Raw genomic sequence first — 16570 nt, forward strand, 5'->3', positions numbered from 1 at the left:
TAATAGCTTCATTGTAAGAAAATTTGGAAAATAAGCATAAGAAATAAAAATGCCACCTGGTTTGTGGTTGTTGCCTGCATGCCACCTGTTAATTTTCACAGATACATACACACATTTTTTTTTGTAGTATAGTCATGTATGTCAATAACACAGAAATAAGAACCTTTTCCAAAGGCAGTAAGTACTAATATTTGTCTACAATATGTTGGAAAATGGCTGCAGAGTATGTGGTGGCCCATCAGAATTTTAAATGGTCAAAGAAGGATCATTACTTTAAGAGAAAGTATTCTATTTATTAGAATTTTTGGATTTGTTAAGTAATATGGGAGCTATTACTTATTATAATATCACTATAAATGGAGTTTAGTATAGGCCAATGGCTGTCAGTTACATTTGTTTAATTACTAGAATTATTTCAGTACCCTGTTTTCTCTAGGTACGCAGACAGCACATGGAAAGATGTCTACATTTCTTGGTGGAGGAGCTTAAAGTTGTGGATCCTTTAGAGGCACAGAATCGTATTTTCTTTGTTTCTGCAAAGGAAGTTCTTAGTGCTAGAAAGCACAAAGCACAGGGGATGCCAGAAGGTGGTATGTATTATTATAGATTGTCTTTTGAAATACAAGTATAGTTATAGAAATAACATGCTGGAAATCTTACCTTGCTGTATTCTAGGTTTTAAACTCTTCATGTAAATATTATAGGTGGGGCACTTGCTGAAGGATTCCAGGCAAGATTACAGGAGTTTCAGAATTTTGAACAAATCTTCGAGGTAGGAATTTTGTGAATGTATTCACTAATAGAAAACCCTAACACTGGTTGGAGAATGATCATAATCTTCTGTTTTCACTATTTATCTTTGTCAAATAACCTTTGCTTGCTGTTATTTAGTATAGTTACTGCTACAGCAAGTGAAGCAAGTTTGAAGAAAGGAAGTCCCTGCAAAATGGATGATCCGTAAGAATTGAGAATTAAAGATTGTAATTTCTTATTTTTTCTTATGTAGTTGTATTTAAATGGGAAACTTTTTCTGATATTGCATGTGTTGTGCAATGAGTGAAATTCTCTTTATTCAGTAATTTGAGGCAATATTAAATGTAATTGCTGTTGGAATGGGTAATGGAGCAAAGTGAAGATTATCTTTTTTTTGTACCATACTGTTGATAGATAAAGAATATAGTTAATGTCATTTGACAGAAGTTTATTACATTTTAAACTGTGTTGTCACCTGTTTATTCTCCACATTTTAGGTCAAATGTCCTAAATGAAAGAATACAAAAATAATTATGATATAGGGTATCCTATAGTTTAGGAATCTGGTAGGAACTACTGGCGCACATGAATAGCTAATGTATTTGCAGCATTGGGAAGGAAGGACACTTCCTTGTATTTTGGTGTAGGCATTTTATTCAGAGACATTAAAACATCCTACATTTGAGTGAAGAGTTCTTTAGATGTTAATTTCCAAACTTATTTAGCCCTATTTAATCTAGCTCTACTTAGATTTATATCCCCTTTTCACCCATGAATGAACACGAAAACTTCAGAACTTAAAAAAACTTCTTTCTGTAATTATTCTTCCTTTAAGTCGTAACAGCTTTAATAGTAAGGACATGAATGTTGAATGTACTTGGCAGAATTTTTTGAATTAAATATTTGCTATCTCCCATCTTTAATTTGGTGAGTTGGAGATAGACTTATGTAGATGAAAACAAAGTATTTAAAGAAGGAAAGCCCACTAGTGGCTATCTTGGTAAGATCTCTCTAAAGTCAGAGGCCCCTGGGATATTAGCATATGTTGTCCCAAGCTAAACCATAGATTACATGACGTCCCAGTCACTCAGAGATCATTGTTTATATTCTTTCCTTTTTGCTTTCACAAGATTCAGTGCTCTCCTTACTCTTTCTCAATTATTTCATCCATGGGGAAAATATTGGGGAGAGGATGTATTGTTCTGTCTCCCTTTGTCTTATTTATTGACCTTTTCTTTCTTTCCTTCTTTCTTTGTGTGTTAGATATTTGCCATTGATTTCTCCTACCAAATCATATTGTTCTCTTAATGCATTTATAACCTCTTTCATATTGGTTCCTGCTACCCAGACAGAATATCTCCTTGAAGAAGTGGGAATGAGAAGAGCAAAAGCTGTGCTGTAGAGCACTGGTTCCTAAACCTTGACTGATCATAAGAATCACATGAGGTGCTTTAGAGAACTGCAGACTCCTGAATTATCCCAGAGACCGATCGAGTGGGGCTGGGATGGACCTAGGAATCCGCATATATTCAAAGCTCCCCAAGTGATGGCAATAATCAGGCAGACCTAGGAATTACCGTTTTTTAATGTTTTTAGAAGAAACTTGGCAGTTTTTTATTGTAATAGTTCATTTGGGAATCTAAAAATTATGTATGGAAAAAACTATGTGCAAGAGCTTTTACATAAAGTGGAGAATGTCGACCTTAGAGTTTGAAATATTTGTTCAGTTAAAAGTATGATAGATTTAATATGAGAATCGGCTAGAAATTATTCGAACTTACCTAAAGAAATAATCAGACGGGCGAAAAGTCTTGTCTTGGTGGCCAAAGCATTTTTTGATGATTACATTGACAACTCTTCAACTTTTTTTCCAGAGTAAAATGTGTTACTTCTTAAATCAATTTTGGTAATTTAAGATTTCATATAAATTCGGATATTTTAAGAATTTATAATTAAGTAGGATAAAATTGTTCATTTTTAAAAACTTCTGTATTCTTTCTCATTTCTATATAGACATACGTACATATTTGTGAACACGTGTATATATGCTAACCTTAATTGGATTTGCCAGTGATTTAATTACTCTGCTTTATCCTCCAAAGACCTAGTTCCAGCCTTTGGTTTATTTTTCCATTCATAAATAGCATTTTTTGGTTTTTATTCATTAAATTCTATGTTAATCTTTAAACATAGTTTCTTCTGCCTTTTTTATACCTCTTTTTAAGTGGAATTGTCTTTTGCTTTTTATTCTTTAGGAAAGAATTTAAGTCTGTGAATTTGTGATGTAACTTTGGACATATACTGTAGGTTTCGGTATCCAGTTTAGTTTTCATTATCTTTAATAGTTTTTAATTGTAGTTGTTGGCATTTTCTATTCAATACAGGAGTTGTTAAGAATCCGATGTTTTTGGGGCACCTGGGTGGCTCAGCTGGCTAAGCGGCTGCCTTTGGCTCAGGTCATGATCCCAGGGTGCTGGGATCGAGCCCCGTGTCGGGCTCCCTGCTCAGCAAGAACCTGCTTCTCCCTCTCCCTCTGCCTGCCTCTCTGCCTACTTGTGCTCTCTCTCTCTCTCTCTGTCAAATAAATAAAAAAATCTTAAAAAGTAAAAAAAGTAAAAAAAATCAGATGTTTTGATTCTTTTCATCCAACTTTTGGTTATTTATTTCTTGGTTTCTTTGCATTGTGATCACAGAATGTGTCCTTATATACATTTTCTCTTTGTTTTTAGAATTCACTTTTTTTTTGGAGTCTTAGAAAATAATTTTTATGAAAAGAAAGTACCAAGTTTATCATTTTTAGCGGTCTGATCTTTGCCATAGACTTTTTGGGTTTCATTTGGTTCTTATGAGCAAAACACTACAGGAACATTTGGAGTACCAAGTTTAAATAATGCTTGAAAATTAAATCTGTTAAAATCAATCAAGAAAATCAGTATTAATTCTGTCAATATGTTTCTTACTGTTTTAAACCTGTGTTTGAACAAGTGTGTATTCTAAAGATAATTTAGAAATCTAAATATCTTTGCTCAAATATTTGGCCATTAACTGTTCTTAATTTGATTATAAGATGGAAAACAGGTACAAAATAATTCTACTCTAAAATGTCAGTGAATTTGTTGTAAAGGACATTCTGGGACAACTGGTGAAATTTGAAAATGGACTGTGTGTTAGGTTAATAGTACTGCCCCAGTGAATGCAGTAATTGTTTCTTGGTTGTATAGGAAAATGATCCCATTCCTAGGGACACATTAATATATTTAGTAGTAAAGTTGCGGTGGCTGCAAAGAACTATCAAATTGTTCAGCAGGAAAAAATATCTATAAAAGTATATGTGTATCTCTATATAGATATATCTGTATGGAGAGGGAAAAGGAAAGGAAAACAAATTAGAAAGGTATATCGTATATTAGTATTTTTTCTTGCACTGCCCTGTCAATTTAAAATCTTTAAAAATACTAAGTTGAGAGTGATGAATAGCATGTTATTGGATGTTTGGGGTCTGTTAAGAGGATTTGACAATGTCATTTTATGTCTTAATTATACATAAATATTAATATCTACAAATCTATAATTAACAGCTGGCTTCTTTAGATATTATTAGAAAGTTAGAAAACTGTCTTCACTGAGATGTGATTATTGTTCTGGCTCTAAATCCTTAATAAGTTTTAAGATAGTCTATAGGATAATCGGACAAGATGGCATTTAAAATGGTTTGGTGTAGTTTTTTAACCTTCTCCTTGGAAAATTAGAGTTCCTGATAAAGTAAGTCTGGAAACTGCTGCTCACTATGTATGTTCTCTGTGGGGATTCATAAGCATATTAGTGTCGTGAGGGTTCTGAGAAAAAATTCAATTTAAAAAAACCTGTATTTAAATTAACATTTCCCACAACTCAGAATAGAGTTATTTCTTTTGCAGGTTGACTTGGTATTTTTGTGATCAGTGGGAACATCAGTGTGGGATACTTCCTAAGTAGAAGAAGATTGCTTATTCTCTTTATATTTATTCATGACATGATTGTATATTTTTAAATAAGGAATGACTTTTATATTGCCTAATAACTTTTGAAAATATTTTCTTTCTGGTCTAGCTCTAATACTGTGCTGTTATCTATAAATTTTGGGTCTTCATTGCTGATACCTAGATCTGCTTCATCGAGGAACATAGAATTTCTTTTAACCTTTTTTTTCTTTTAAATTTTCATGGTTTTATTATCATTTTTATGGAGGTTAATTTGTCAGTTTATGAGATATAGTTAAAGAAAATCAAAGCTTTTGTTTTGGTTGTTAAAAATAAGCAGCTTATACTTTTAGGGCGCCTGGGTGGCTCAGTTGGTTAAGCGACTGCCTTCGGCTCAGGTCATGATCCTGGAGTCCCGGGATCGAGTCCCACATCGGGCTCCCTACTCAGCAGGGAGTCTGCTTCTCCCTCTGACCCTCTTCCCTCTCGTGCTCTCTGTCTTTCATTCTCTCTCAAATAAATAAATAAAATCTTTAAAAAAATGATTTAAAAAAATAAGCAGCTTATACTTTTAACTGTTTAATATTGTGTAGTTATCGGTTGTTTTTCTGTAGGCACAAATAGAACGGGGAATACAGTAACTTCCTACAACTAATCTCTTCAGGATTAGTGATGTTGAGTGATGTATAAATAAGTTTAACCATGAACAAAGTTAGGCTATACAGTGAAAGAAAGTAATGGGCTGGAGTTAAGGCTTTATAAATTGTTAAATAAATGAATTACCCTCATGTGTCCTATAGCTAAGGAAGTGAATCTGTTTTATTTTTCATACCTCAGAGTACTGAAGAGGACAGCTAAAATGTCAAAAGAAATTTTAAAAGTTTTTTCTGTCTTAGTGAATTGAATAGGTAATCATTTTAGAGATGTGAAGGCTCTAGGTTATAAATAGTATATTGAATGAATGTAACGTACTAATGATTTCAGTATAACAAATACTATAGTATTAAGTGAATACTTTAAAGCTTGAAAGCCATTTATTGTGGCAAAGGATAGTTACCACAATTTATACTGGTTACAGTAAAAAAGAGGTTCAAGAAGATAAATTCATGGAAATCATGGAGAGTTGGGGTATATCCCTAATTTTTAAAAATTCATCACGGGGCGCCTGGGTGGCTGAGATGGTTAAGCATCTGCCTTCGGCTCAGGTCATGATCCCGGGGTCCTGGGATCGAGCCCCACATCGGGCTCCTGGCTCAGTGGGGAGCCTGCTGCTTCTCCTGCCTCTGCCTCTCTCCCTGCTCATGCTCTCTCTCTGTATCCCTGTGTCTCAAATGAATAAATAAAATCTTTAAAAAAAATAATAAAAATTAATCACAGTGAATAGATGTGGCTTCCTACCAAACACCTATTGTAGTTATTGCTGCTTTGACCCAGACAAGCATTTCTTGATCGAAGACCAGATGGCCCTCTTTTAGATGTTATGTCAGTGCAGAATTTAACTTTCTATGAAGTAAGAATGAAAGGACAGTTTTAACGTAATAATTTTGTGAGCTTTCAATGATGAATTCACAGTAAATATTTTAAATAACAAGTAGTATGCACATGTATTGAAATTGAAACAAATTTTATAGTATAAATGTATCCATTACTATATGTGATGCATTCTAATATATTCTATTTAAAAAAAAAAACAAAACTGGTTGTGAAACCTGATTTGTATAGCTGTGAATGGTTTATGAGCTGTAATTAGCTTGAAGGTGAAACAAATGAGATAGGGCATCATTCGAACTGTATGCACGCTATAGATAGCAAGGACGATTACAGGATTATCTTTGAAATAGCTGTAGATATTTTTCTAAACAAAATATCCTATGGGTTGTTGCTAAGAGTATTTTTCAAGTTGTTCAGATATTAATGACTTTATGTGAATCCTGTCAACTAATTTCTTAAATTGTGGAATTCTAATTCATAAGTCAGTTAACTTTATTAGGTATTGTAAGCATGAGAAAAATCAAGACAGACTAAGAGTAGATTAAAGGCAATCCCGATAAAATTGGTAATTTTAATGGAGAAAGCTTTAACATTGACAATAGTACCCTGCTTATTCATTCATTTATTTTTAAAAATATAGTCAAAAAACCATTGCACATTACTGTGTAAAATTACACAAAGATATGAACTTGCTGTTAATGCCCTTTTTACTTTTGATTTCTTGTAGGTTTTTTAACCTTTGTTATTTTAAGTTCTGTTTATCGTGCATTTATTTTCTGCTCTTATTTATGTTTTGGTTATCATTACAAACAGCAAGTTTTTGTGTTTAAATTCCTGAAAATCTTGGGATGGAATTACAGTAATGTGTTATGGCTTGGGCCCTCGCAGGAGTGTATCTCGCAGTCAGCAGTGAAAACAAAGTTTGAACAGCACACTATCAGAGCTAAACAGATACTAGATACTGTGAAAAACATAATGGATTCAGTAAACGTGGCAGCAGCAGAGAAAAGGTATGAATTCATTTTATTGCAAAATAAAAATGTCAGTTCGTGTCAGTATAAATTCCTTAGACTAAGGTCTTAAATTGTTATATTTTAAATACGCACTAAAGTCAACAACCTGCTTGCATGTTTTTAAATGAATATTTGAAATTATAAATATTCTGCAACCTGAAATACATCATTTACATTTCCCGGAACTCAGTATTCTCATGAGCTATGATTTTAACATGCTTCATAGTTTTAAAATATCTTTAAAGCAGTGGAAGGACTATCTCTTCAAGTGGAATTTTTTGAAGTCCATAAAGGAGGTGGCCCTCTTTTTTGTTACATTCAACCTATGACCCATTTTTCATATATTTACACATTGATACCTTGAAATCTCTTTTGATGCCAGTTGTGGGTTTTTATCAACTGGTAAGCAAACAAGGTGATACTACCTGCCAGCCAGAAAGTCAATTTGGTAAAGCACTACCCTATATGTCATTGTACTGCGCTGTTACTCCATTTATTACCTTATAAAGATGAAAGTAAATACATGAAATTGCTAACATTGAATAAAAGGGTAGTCTCACACACTTGGTGCACTTAAAGTTGTGGATATTATTAGATGTGACACACGTAATGATGTTAAGCCTTAATTGAACTATTAGTGGGCTTAAGCCAATCAAGGGAAAGATCCAAAGCATGAGAGATTGAGGACATTAAATTGGGAATTTTAAATGCATTTGCTCTTACAGGGAACAAATACATCTAAATCTATTGCCTAATTTTGACACTTTTGCTGGAATGCATCATGTATAAAATTAGAGAATTTGTAATATGTAAAACAGATCAATCTGATCTCAGGCCCTGTGCACTGTTTCTGTATGAGATTGTGTTGTCATTTATACCTCTTCCAGCTCAGTTGCTTTATCATAGTAGTCAAAGTGAGTAACTTGGTCCACTGGTTGACCTTAATATTACTGATTTGAAAAATACAGGGCATTGAACTAAACATAGCACAAAGAAGATGTGACTTGATGGTTTGTATAATCATGTCTTGGGAACTCTCTTAGCTAAAGATAATTTAAAAGAATCTCAGGTCTTTGTTTTCCTGTATCCTGTAGTGGTTGACAAATTTTCTGTAAAAGCTAGATGGTAAATACTTTAGGTTTTGTGGGTTGTACTTTCTCTTTTGCAGCTACTCTGTTTTAGGGCAAAGACAGCCAGCCATAGAGATGATAGGCGTATGAATGGTCATGGAAACTGTAACAAAAAATAACAGCTGGCTGGATTTGGCTTTCAGGATGCCATTTGCTGACCCCTGTTTATTAAATGAAGTCAATATTTTATTGTGACTGTTCGTATCTGTGTTTGGAGAATCCTTATTCTTTGTGGGATTCAGATGCCACATGCGCAGAGAGACAAAGTAGTTTATATAGTCATCTAGGACATATTTTATAAATGAAATATTATTTGAATCCTTTTAGATGTTGAAATACAAGATTCATTTTCCCCCTGCGTATCATGCTAATAGCTGGTTCATTACATAAGTGAATGCCCTAGCTTAATTGCTTTGGGACTTTAATGTATCCTGAGAATTAATTACTCTGCATACTACAATAGGGTTTATTCAATGGAAGAGAGGGAAGATCAAATTGATAGACTGGACTTTATCCGAAACCAGATGAACCTTTTAACACTGGATGTTAAGAAAAAAATCAGGGCTGTTACAGAAGAGGTGGCAAACAAGGTGGGTTGGTGACTTTATGATTAAAATCTCTGGGAATGGAGAGACTGGCTCAGTAGAGCATGCCACTCTTGATCTTGGGGTTGTGAGTTCGAGCCCTGTATTGGGTGTAGGATTACTTAAAAATAAAATCTTTAAATAAATTAAATTTCTGGAAATGAAAATATTTTTGATAATCCTAAAAATGTTATCCCTGTTACCCTAAAGGCACATTTTGTTAAGTTTTTTACAATTTGGTTGAGTAGGTGATAATCATGTTTAATTTTTTTAACTTCATATTTTTAGGTTTCTTGTGCAATGACAGATGAAATTTGTCGACTGTCTGTTTTGGTTGATGAATTTTGTTCTGAGTTTCATCCTACTCCAAGTGTATTGAAAGTATATAAAAATGTAAGTTAAATTGTTGTTAAAGAGAGTGACTCAGTTTTTCTCACCTTATTCTACATTTTTATTTAGTGGATTAGCCATTTTAGTGTCTTCATGGCAATCAATACATGATTGAACTCTTATATCTCCTGTGCACTCTTGTAATAAATGTAAACTATCTTGTATATAAAGTACACAACAACGTTATCCTCTTAGAATAAGATCATTTACCATAATTTTTAAGCTTTCGTAAAATTTGTACATGTTCTAGAGAAAAAATAATGGGCCCATGTACCATGTTAACAGGAGTTAAATAAGCACATTGAAGATGGTATGGGAAGAAATTTGGCTGATCGGTGCACCAATGAAGTCAATGCTTCAATGCTTCAGTCCCAGCAGGAGATTATTGGTAATGTTTATGTCTACAAGTTCATGTGTGGTGGTTTTATTTATTTCATTGGGAAAGGATTTATTTTCCTTTAGGTGTTTTATAAAATGTATAACATTATTTACTGTTGTTTCTTAAATATCATAATTTTGTTTTGTCTAGAAAATTTGAAGCCATTACTTCCAACTGGTATACAAAATAAACTTCATACACTGATTCCTTGCAAGAAATTTGATCTCAGCTATGACCTAAATTGCCACAAGTTATGTTCAGATTTTCAAGAGGATATTGTATTTCGTTTTTCCCTGGGCTGGTCTTCCCTTGTGCATCGTTTCTTGGGCCCAGTGAATGCTCAGAGGGTGCTACTAGGATTATCAGAACCCATCTTCCAGGTATCTTTTTTTTTTTTTTGAGTAAGCTTTTTATTTTCTTATTGCTCCTACTACACAATTATGTATCTTTGATTCTACCAGTTGAGGTTCTTTTTTATTTTGCTTATGTGATTTCTCTAATAGACCTAGTTGTGTCCAATTTGCATATTTATAAGCTAATATCTATCACATAGAACCATTTCTGAATTAGGTATACAATGCAAAGGGAAAGGCAGTTCCAGCGTTTTCATTCAGTACTGTTGGAGGTTGCTGTACATTCATTTTGAAATGGTTTTTTTTCCTTAAAAGTTTTTGTTTTCAAATAGAATTGAAGTTTTGACTTCAACTAAATTAGAGTAAATGCAAACATTTAGAAAAAACTTGAATTTATCAATTCAGTACTTTTTCAGAAAATCTATGGAGTTGTAAAAACATCACCACAATCCAGTTTTAGAACCTGTCACCCCAGGGCACCTGGGTGGCTCAGTCGTTAAGCGTCTGCCTTCGGCTCAGGTCATGATCCCAGGGTCCTCGGATCTAGTCCCACATCGGGCTCCCTGCTTGGTGGGAAGTCTGTTTCTCCCACTCCCCCTACTTGCATTCCCTCTCTCGCTGTCTCTCTCTCTCTCTCTGTCGAAAAAGAAAAATAAAATCTTAAAAAAAAAAAAGAACCTGTCACCCCAAAGTGGTACCTACCCTTGTGCCCATTTGCAGGTAATCATCATTCCCACCTCCAGTCCTATTGCTGCTAGTCCGCTTCCTGTAACTATCGTATTTTGCCCTTTCTGGACATTTCCTATAAATGGAATAATAAAAAATATGGCCATCTGTGACTGGGGCATCTTTCATTTAGCATAGTATTTTCAAGGTTCATCACCATGGTACATGAATGTTGTAGCATATATCAGTACTCCATTTTTTATAGGTGAATAATATTCCATTATAGATATCACACATTCAGTTGATGGACCCTTGAGTTGTTTGTACTTTTTGAATAATGCTGCTATGAACACTCATGTACTGTTTTTATGTGGACATCTGTTTTCATTTCTCTTGAGTATATACCTAGGAATGAAATTGCTGGGCCATGCGGTAACTCCATGTTTAACTTTCTGAGGAACTGCCAAACTTTTCCAAAGCAGCTATACCATTTTACATTCTCACCAGCAGTATATTAAGGTTCTGTTTCTCAACATTCTCATCAATAGACTTGTTACTGTCTTTTTTATTTAGTGGATGTGAAGGGATATCTCATATAGTTTCAGTTTGTGTTTCCCTAACGACTAATGATTTTGAACATCTTTTCATGTGCTTGTATTGGCCATTCTTATATCTTGTGAAATGTCTATTCGGGATCATTTGCCCATTTTTAATTGTATTATTTGGCTTCTTATTGTAGGAGTTCTTTATATATTCTCTAGATACAAGTCCTTTGTCAGATACATGATTTCCAGGTCTGTTTTTCTAGTCTGTGGCTTTTAATTTTTACATAGTGTATTTTGAAGTGTAGAAGATTTTAATTTCTAAGTAATTTAAAAAAATACATTTTTTTAAGGTTGTGTCTTTGGTGTGAGAATTTTAAAATACAGCTTTAATTCCTCTTGAGAGTTGAGGGCCTACTGTTATAGGTAGAATCATATAGTATGAAAATTCATAATATCTTTGGTTCAGTATTGATCATAGAAAATAATTTTCAGACCATTTTTATTTTCTTCATATATTTATGGTAAACTTATTATTGGAGTCATTCTCTTTATAGATTTACTACTGTAATTATACAAGAAATACAATAAAACTTTGTAAATGTAACTATTCCATTTGTAGTTGTTTAGTTGTAATAATCCTTTTTTCCTCAACCTTATCAGCTCCCCAGATCTTTAGCCTCTACTCCCACTGCTCCAACCAATCCAGCAACGCCAGACAGTGCATCACAGGAAGAACTCATGGTTACCTTAATAACAGGATTGGCTTCTCTCACATCTAGAACTTCTATGGGCATCATCGTTGTTGGAGGAGTGGTAAGAAGTCCATTTTAGTATAATTAAAATTGGAATTTTTGCAAAGCTGTCTGCTAGATCACAAAAAGAAAGGTATATTTACTTTTATTTCCAGGATATTCAATAAAATGACATGAAAAGTTGTTGGTTAAAATTAGTGAATAAAGATGAGTTTCACAGGTCTAATCTTAAGTTTTTAAAAATACAAATTTATTTATTTTAAAATTGAAATATAACAATATAACATTATATTCTAGGCATATAAGATAATGATTTGATATACATATAGTGCAGAGTGATTACCACAGTATACATTTTTAACAAATACTTTCTCCTCTACTTTTTTGTTTTTATTATGCACTACATTAATACACTGCATAACCTTCTAGAAGGGGTAGATGAGTATGACTGTTATTTTTCATCAATCAGGAAGATGCTTCCTTAATCGATATTCTCCAAACCATTTGACACATAGTAACGATTAACTCCAGAGACCCACCTATCTCTTTGCATCAAACTCCACTGATATGGGTAATAGGCAACCCTTTTTTCTTCGCCCCCGTTACTGAACCTGTGGTTGTGCGCTGTGCCTGTGCCGGGGATGACCAAGCACACGGCCATGACGCCGATCCCGGGCAGGATCTCGAACCACATCACAGCACGGTTGCCAGAGCCCAACAAATATTTCTTTAGGGAAAAAAAATACCACCAACTATCTAGTCCTTAAAACAATTGCTTCCTGTTTTCACTTCACAGCACATAAAGATACGATATGGAGTAACAAGAATGATTCAGATCCCTTATGAATACCAAAGGGATCTGCCTTAAAGTATTAAAGATTATTTTTTAGTAGTTCTTTTTAACTGTTAAAGTTTTTTTTTCACATCATTAACAACATAGGCCTTAACTTGTTTTAGTTTTTAAAATCTCTGACCTAAAAAAAATACACATCCCTTTTTGAGATACATTATATCAACTTAGCAAATGTCTGGTACCTTGTAAAAGTTCTTGCCTGATGGTTATGTACTGCTCCTTTTTCATCTTGATTGATTTCCACTTCAGATTTTCTCACAGAGAAGGAAATACAGTTTTTTAAAATATGGATTTGAGTCAAAGATCTGTAGGGAGCTGAAGAGTTTGTTAAAATGCCTTAACGTACAATCTCCCTAGTGGTGCTAGTCTTTCTGTAAGTAACCTGTGAATTTATCCTACAGATTTGGAAAACTGTAGGGTGGAAACTCATATCTGTTTCATTAAGTATGTATGGAGCTTTGTATCTTTACGAGAGGCTGACGTGGACCACGCGTGCCAAGGAGAGAGCCTTTAAAGAGCAGTTTGTGAACTATGCAACTGAAAAACTGCAGATGATTGTTAGCTTCACCAGTGCAAACTGTAGCCATCAAGTACAACAGTAAGTTGAAAGATGTGTCTTTGTTTTTTGTTTTTAAGGATTATTGATGTATGACGTGTAAACAAGAATGCATAAACAGGAGTATAGCTCAAAAGAATTATCACAGTGTGAACACATTTTGTAATCACCATCAAGGTGAAAAAACAGAATGATATCAAACAAGTGGGCTCAAAAATGTGTGATGGTAAATGTAATTTTTTTTTACTGTCACAGCCCAGATTTACAAGTTTAAATTTTGTTGTTGTTTGAGAGAGAAAGCTTGCGAGCAGGAGCCAGGGGTGGGGCAGAGGAAGAGGGAGAAGCAGACTCCCCACTGAGCAGGGAGCCCGACACGGGGCTCAATCCACGGGGCTCAATCCCGGGACCGTGGGATCATGACCTGAGCCACCCAGGTGCCCCATCGGATTTACAAGTTAAAAGGCATAATTCTTTTAGAACTCAAGAGAATTTTATAATGTACTGGGGTCTGTTAGTTTCTTTTATATATCTTAAAATTTGTTTCATTGATTTAATAAAAATATATAGAACTCCAGTTAAGTCAATGCATAATACTCTGTATTTGGATGCTACTGAGAGCTGAATTAAAATGTTTTCTGAGCTGAAGATGATTGTGATTTAATGGAAGAAATACCATGTACATAGTTACAATAAAAGTTGAAAAGGGTTAAGTAATGTAAGTGGTAAGTAAGCCTCATAATATGAGGCTCTAGAATTTTATTTTATTTTTTTATTTTTTTTTAAAGATTTTATTTATTTATTTGACAGAGAGAGACACAGCAAGAGAGGGAACACAAGCAGGGGGAGTGGGAGAGGGAGAAGCAGGCTTCCCGCTGAGCAGGGAGCCCGATGCGGGGCTCGATCCCCCGACTCTGGGATCATGACCTGAGCCGAAGGCAGACGCTTAACAACTGAGCCACCCAGGTGCCCTGAGGCTCTAGAATTTTAAATCATAAAGGATAGTGGGTCAAAAAAGATTTCCCACAAGGAAGAGTAGCCTAATGAGTTTTAAATGTGTGGAATAGGAAGATGTAGGCAGAGGAAACACCCCAAACCAAAATAAAGTAGTGGGGAGAGAAATGTGTTCGGAAACATGAGAAAATTTCAGTGTGGTAGATGTGTATATGAGGGGGTACATTTGAAAATAAGGCTAATACTAGGACAGGAGCTTGGATATTTGGGAGTCCTGGGAGTGATGTCTTTGACATTTAGCTCTACAACAAATAACTGCAGTGGTGTGGTGTATTGAATGGTTTAGGCTAAGGAGACAAGAATTGCAGGGAGATTAAACTTTCAGACACAAGATCAAAGCCTGTACTAACATAGTTAGAGCTACAGAGAATGGAAACAATGAGGGCACAGGTTGGAGGATATTTGCCAAATATTTATTGAGCTCCTGTCTTACACAGTAGGTTTTATTTATATTAAGGAAGATCTTTTCTCTAGCGGAGGTACCTAGACCTCCAAAAGAAATTAGCTGAGGTTACATATGTAAAAACAAAGTTAATGAAGCTTTTCATTCACTTGATCATTTGTTAATTGCCTAGCGTGTGCTAAACTATGCTAGAGGTGGTTGTAGGAAAATAGATAACTAGATCTCTTTCTTAGAAGACTTTACATCCACATGGAGGCAGCCATGAATAATTACTCAGTATTAAAATAATACTAGCTAAATGTTGATTTAATGAAATATGAAAATAATGAAAGATACTTAATTTGTCTAGTATTGATATACGGTGGAATGGGTTGAGAATGGAGAGGAAAAAAGACCATGGGAAATATGAATATACACAGGAGAATAGTTGCAGAGAAAAATAAGTCAGTTAATCATATTCCAGAGGTACACACATACTAGGCATGCTCCCAGTTGCAAAAATAACATGTTTGCTAAGGCTACCATATTAACTGGCACACAAATTAAATATAACACTTTGGTTGTAGAAACATGGTTCAGTATTGCTATGATTTAAAGTATTTTTTTGTCTAAGTCACATAAGCTCATGAAATTTTCTTGCCTGTTCTCAGTAATTGTTATTTCTATAGACAAGGGACGAGTGAGGCTTATTGTGCTTCTGAAGAAATACACCCATCTCATGCCTTTTTATAGCTTATTTATACTCACAACCATATATTAGAGGTTGATACTGCCTGTTGAGCATTTGTCTTGAGGCCAGATGAAATTAAGCCTCATAACATTCTTTTTTTTTTTTTTTAGTTTCCAGTTTTCTTTTTTTTTTTAAAGATTTTATTTATTTATTTGAGAGAGAGAATGAGATAGAGATGGAGAGCACATGACAGGGGGGAGGGTCAGAGAGAGAAGCAGACTCCCTGCCAAGCAGGGAGCCTGATGCGGGACTCGCTCCCGGGACTCCAGGATCATGACCTGAGCCGAAGGCAGTCGCTTAACCAACTGAGCCACCCAGGCGCCCCAAGCCTCATAACATTCTTAACAGTGTTCTTTGATATCTTATGTTTTAGGTATATTGTAAACTTGCAGTCTTTCTATATAAGCTTTAAATTAAAGCTTTATTCATTTTACTTATTTTTTAAGATTTTATTTATTTATTTGGCGGAGAGATAGAGAGAACAAGTAGGCAGAGAGGCAGGCAGAGGGAGAGGGAGAAGCAGGCTCCCCGCCGAGCAGGAAGCCCGATGTGGGGCTCGACCCCAGGACCCTGGGACCATGACCTGAGCCGAAGGCAGCCGTTTAACGACTGAGCCACCCAGGCGCCCCAAAAGCTTCATTCATTTTAAAAGACATTCATGACTGCTGAAAAAATCATTTTTTATTTTAAGGGAAATGGCAACCACTTTTGCTCGCCTGTGCCAACAAGTTGATATTACACAAAGACATCTGGAAGAAGAAATTGCTAGATTATCCAAAGAAATAGATCAGCTGGAGAAAATACAAAACAATTCAAAGTTCTTAAGGTATTTGAACCTTTTTTCCCAATAATATGAACATTTATTGGTCTAATTACCTGAATAATGTAAAATTACTAGTGAATTTGTATTAAAACTTTCTACATTGGCTTAAATTATTTTCCATATTCCATATGTTTTCCATTTTCAGTGAAACCTAATTTCAACAAGAAAAAGCAAATCTA

At 34.6% G+C, this 16570-nt stretch overlaps 2 protein-coding genes across 5 annotated transcripts in view; one reads left to right on the forward strand and one right to left on the reverse strand.

The window, feature by feature from the left end:
• MFN1 (mitofusin 1) overlaps positions 1-16570 on the forward strand; it is a 33456-nt gene that overhangs the window by 12937 nt on the left and 3949 nt on the right. For all 4 annotated transcript variants that reach the window (XM_027585905.2, XM_027585907.2, XM_027585906.2 and 1 more), the window contains 10 exons: positions 437-590; positions 705-772; positions 7092-7213; positions 8810-8936; positions 9219-9323; positions 9606-9708; positions 9850-10079; positions 11924-12076; positions 13270-13466; positions 16260-16394. In XM_027585905.2, coding sequence (XP_027441706.1) covers positions 437-590; positions 705-772; positions 7092-7213; positions 8810-8936; positions 9219-9323; positions 9606-9708; positions 9850-10079; positions 11924-12076; positions 13270-13466; positions 16260-16394 — 1394 coding nt within the window. The remainder of the gene's footprint in view (positions 1-436; positions 591-704; positions 773-7091; positions 7214-8809; positions 8937-9218; positions 9324-9605; positions 9709-9849; positions 10080-11923; positions 12077-13269; positions 13467-16259; positions 16395-16570) is intronic.
• On the reverse strand, positions 12084-13247 carry LOC113917862 (NADH dehydrogenase [ubiquinone] 1 alpha subcomplex subunit 1-like). The gene has a single exon (XM_035722484.1). It carries the CDS (start codon positions 12707-12709, stop codon positions 12497-12499), a length of 213 nt encoding a protein of 70 aa, XP_035578377.1. The 5' UTR covers positions 12710-13247; the 3' UTR covers positions 12084-12496.

Source organism: Zalophus californianus, chromosome 1 (genome assembly GCF_009762305.2).
Source record: "Zalophus californianus isolate mZalCal1 chromosome 1, mZalCal1.pri.v2, whole genome shotgun sequence".
Classification (NCBI taxonomy): domain Eukaryota; kingdom Metazoa; phylum Chordata; class Mammalia; order Carnivora; family Otariidae; genus Zalophus; species Zalophus californianus.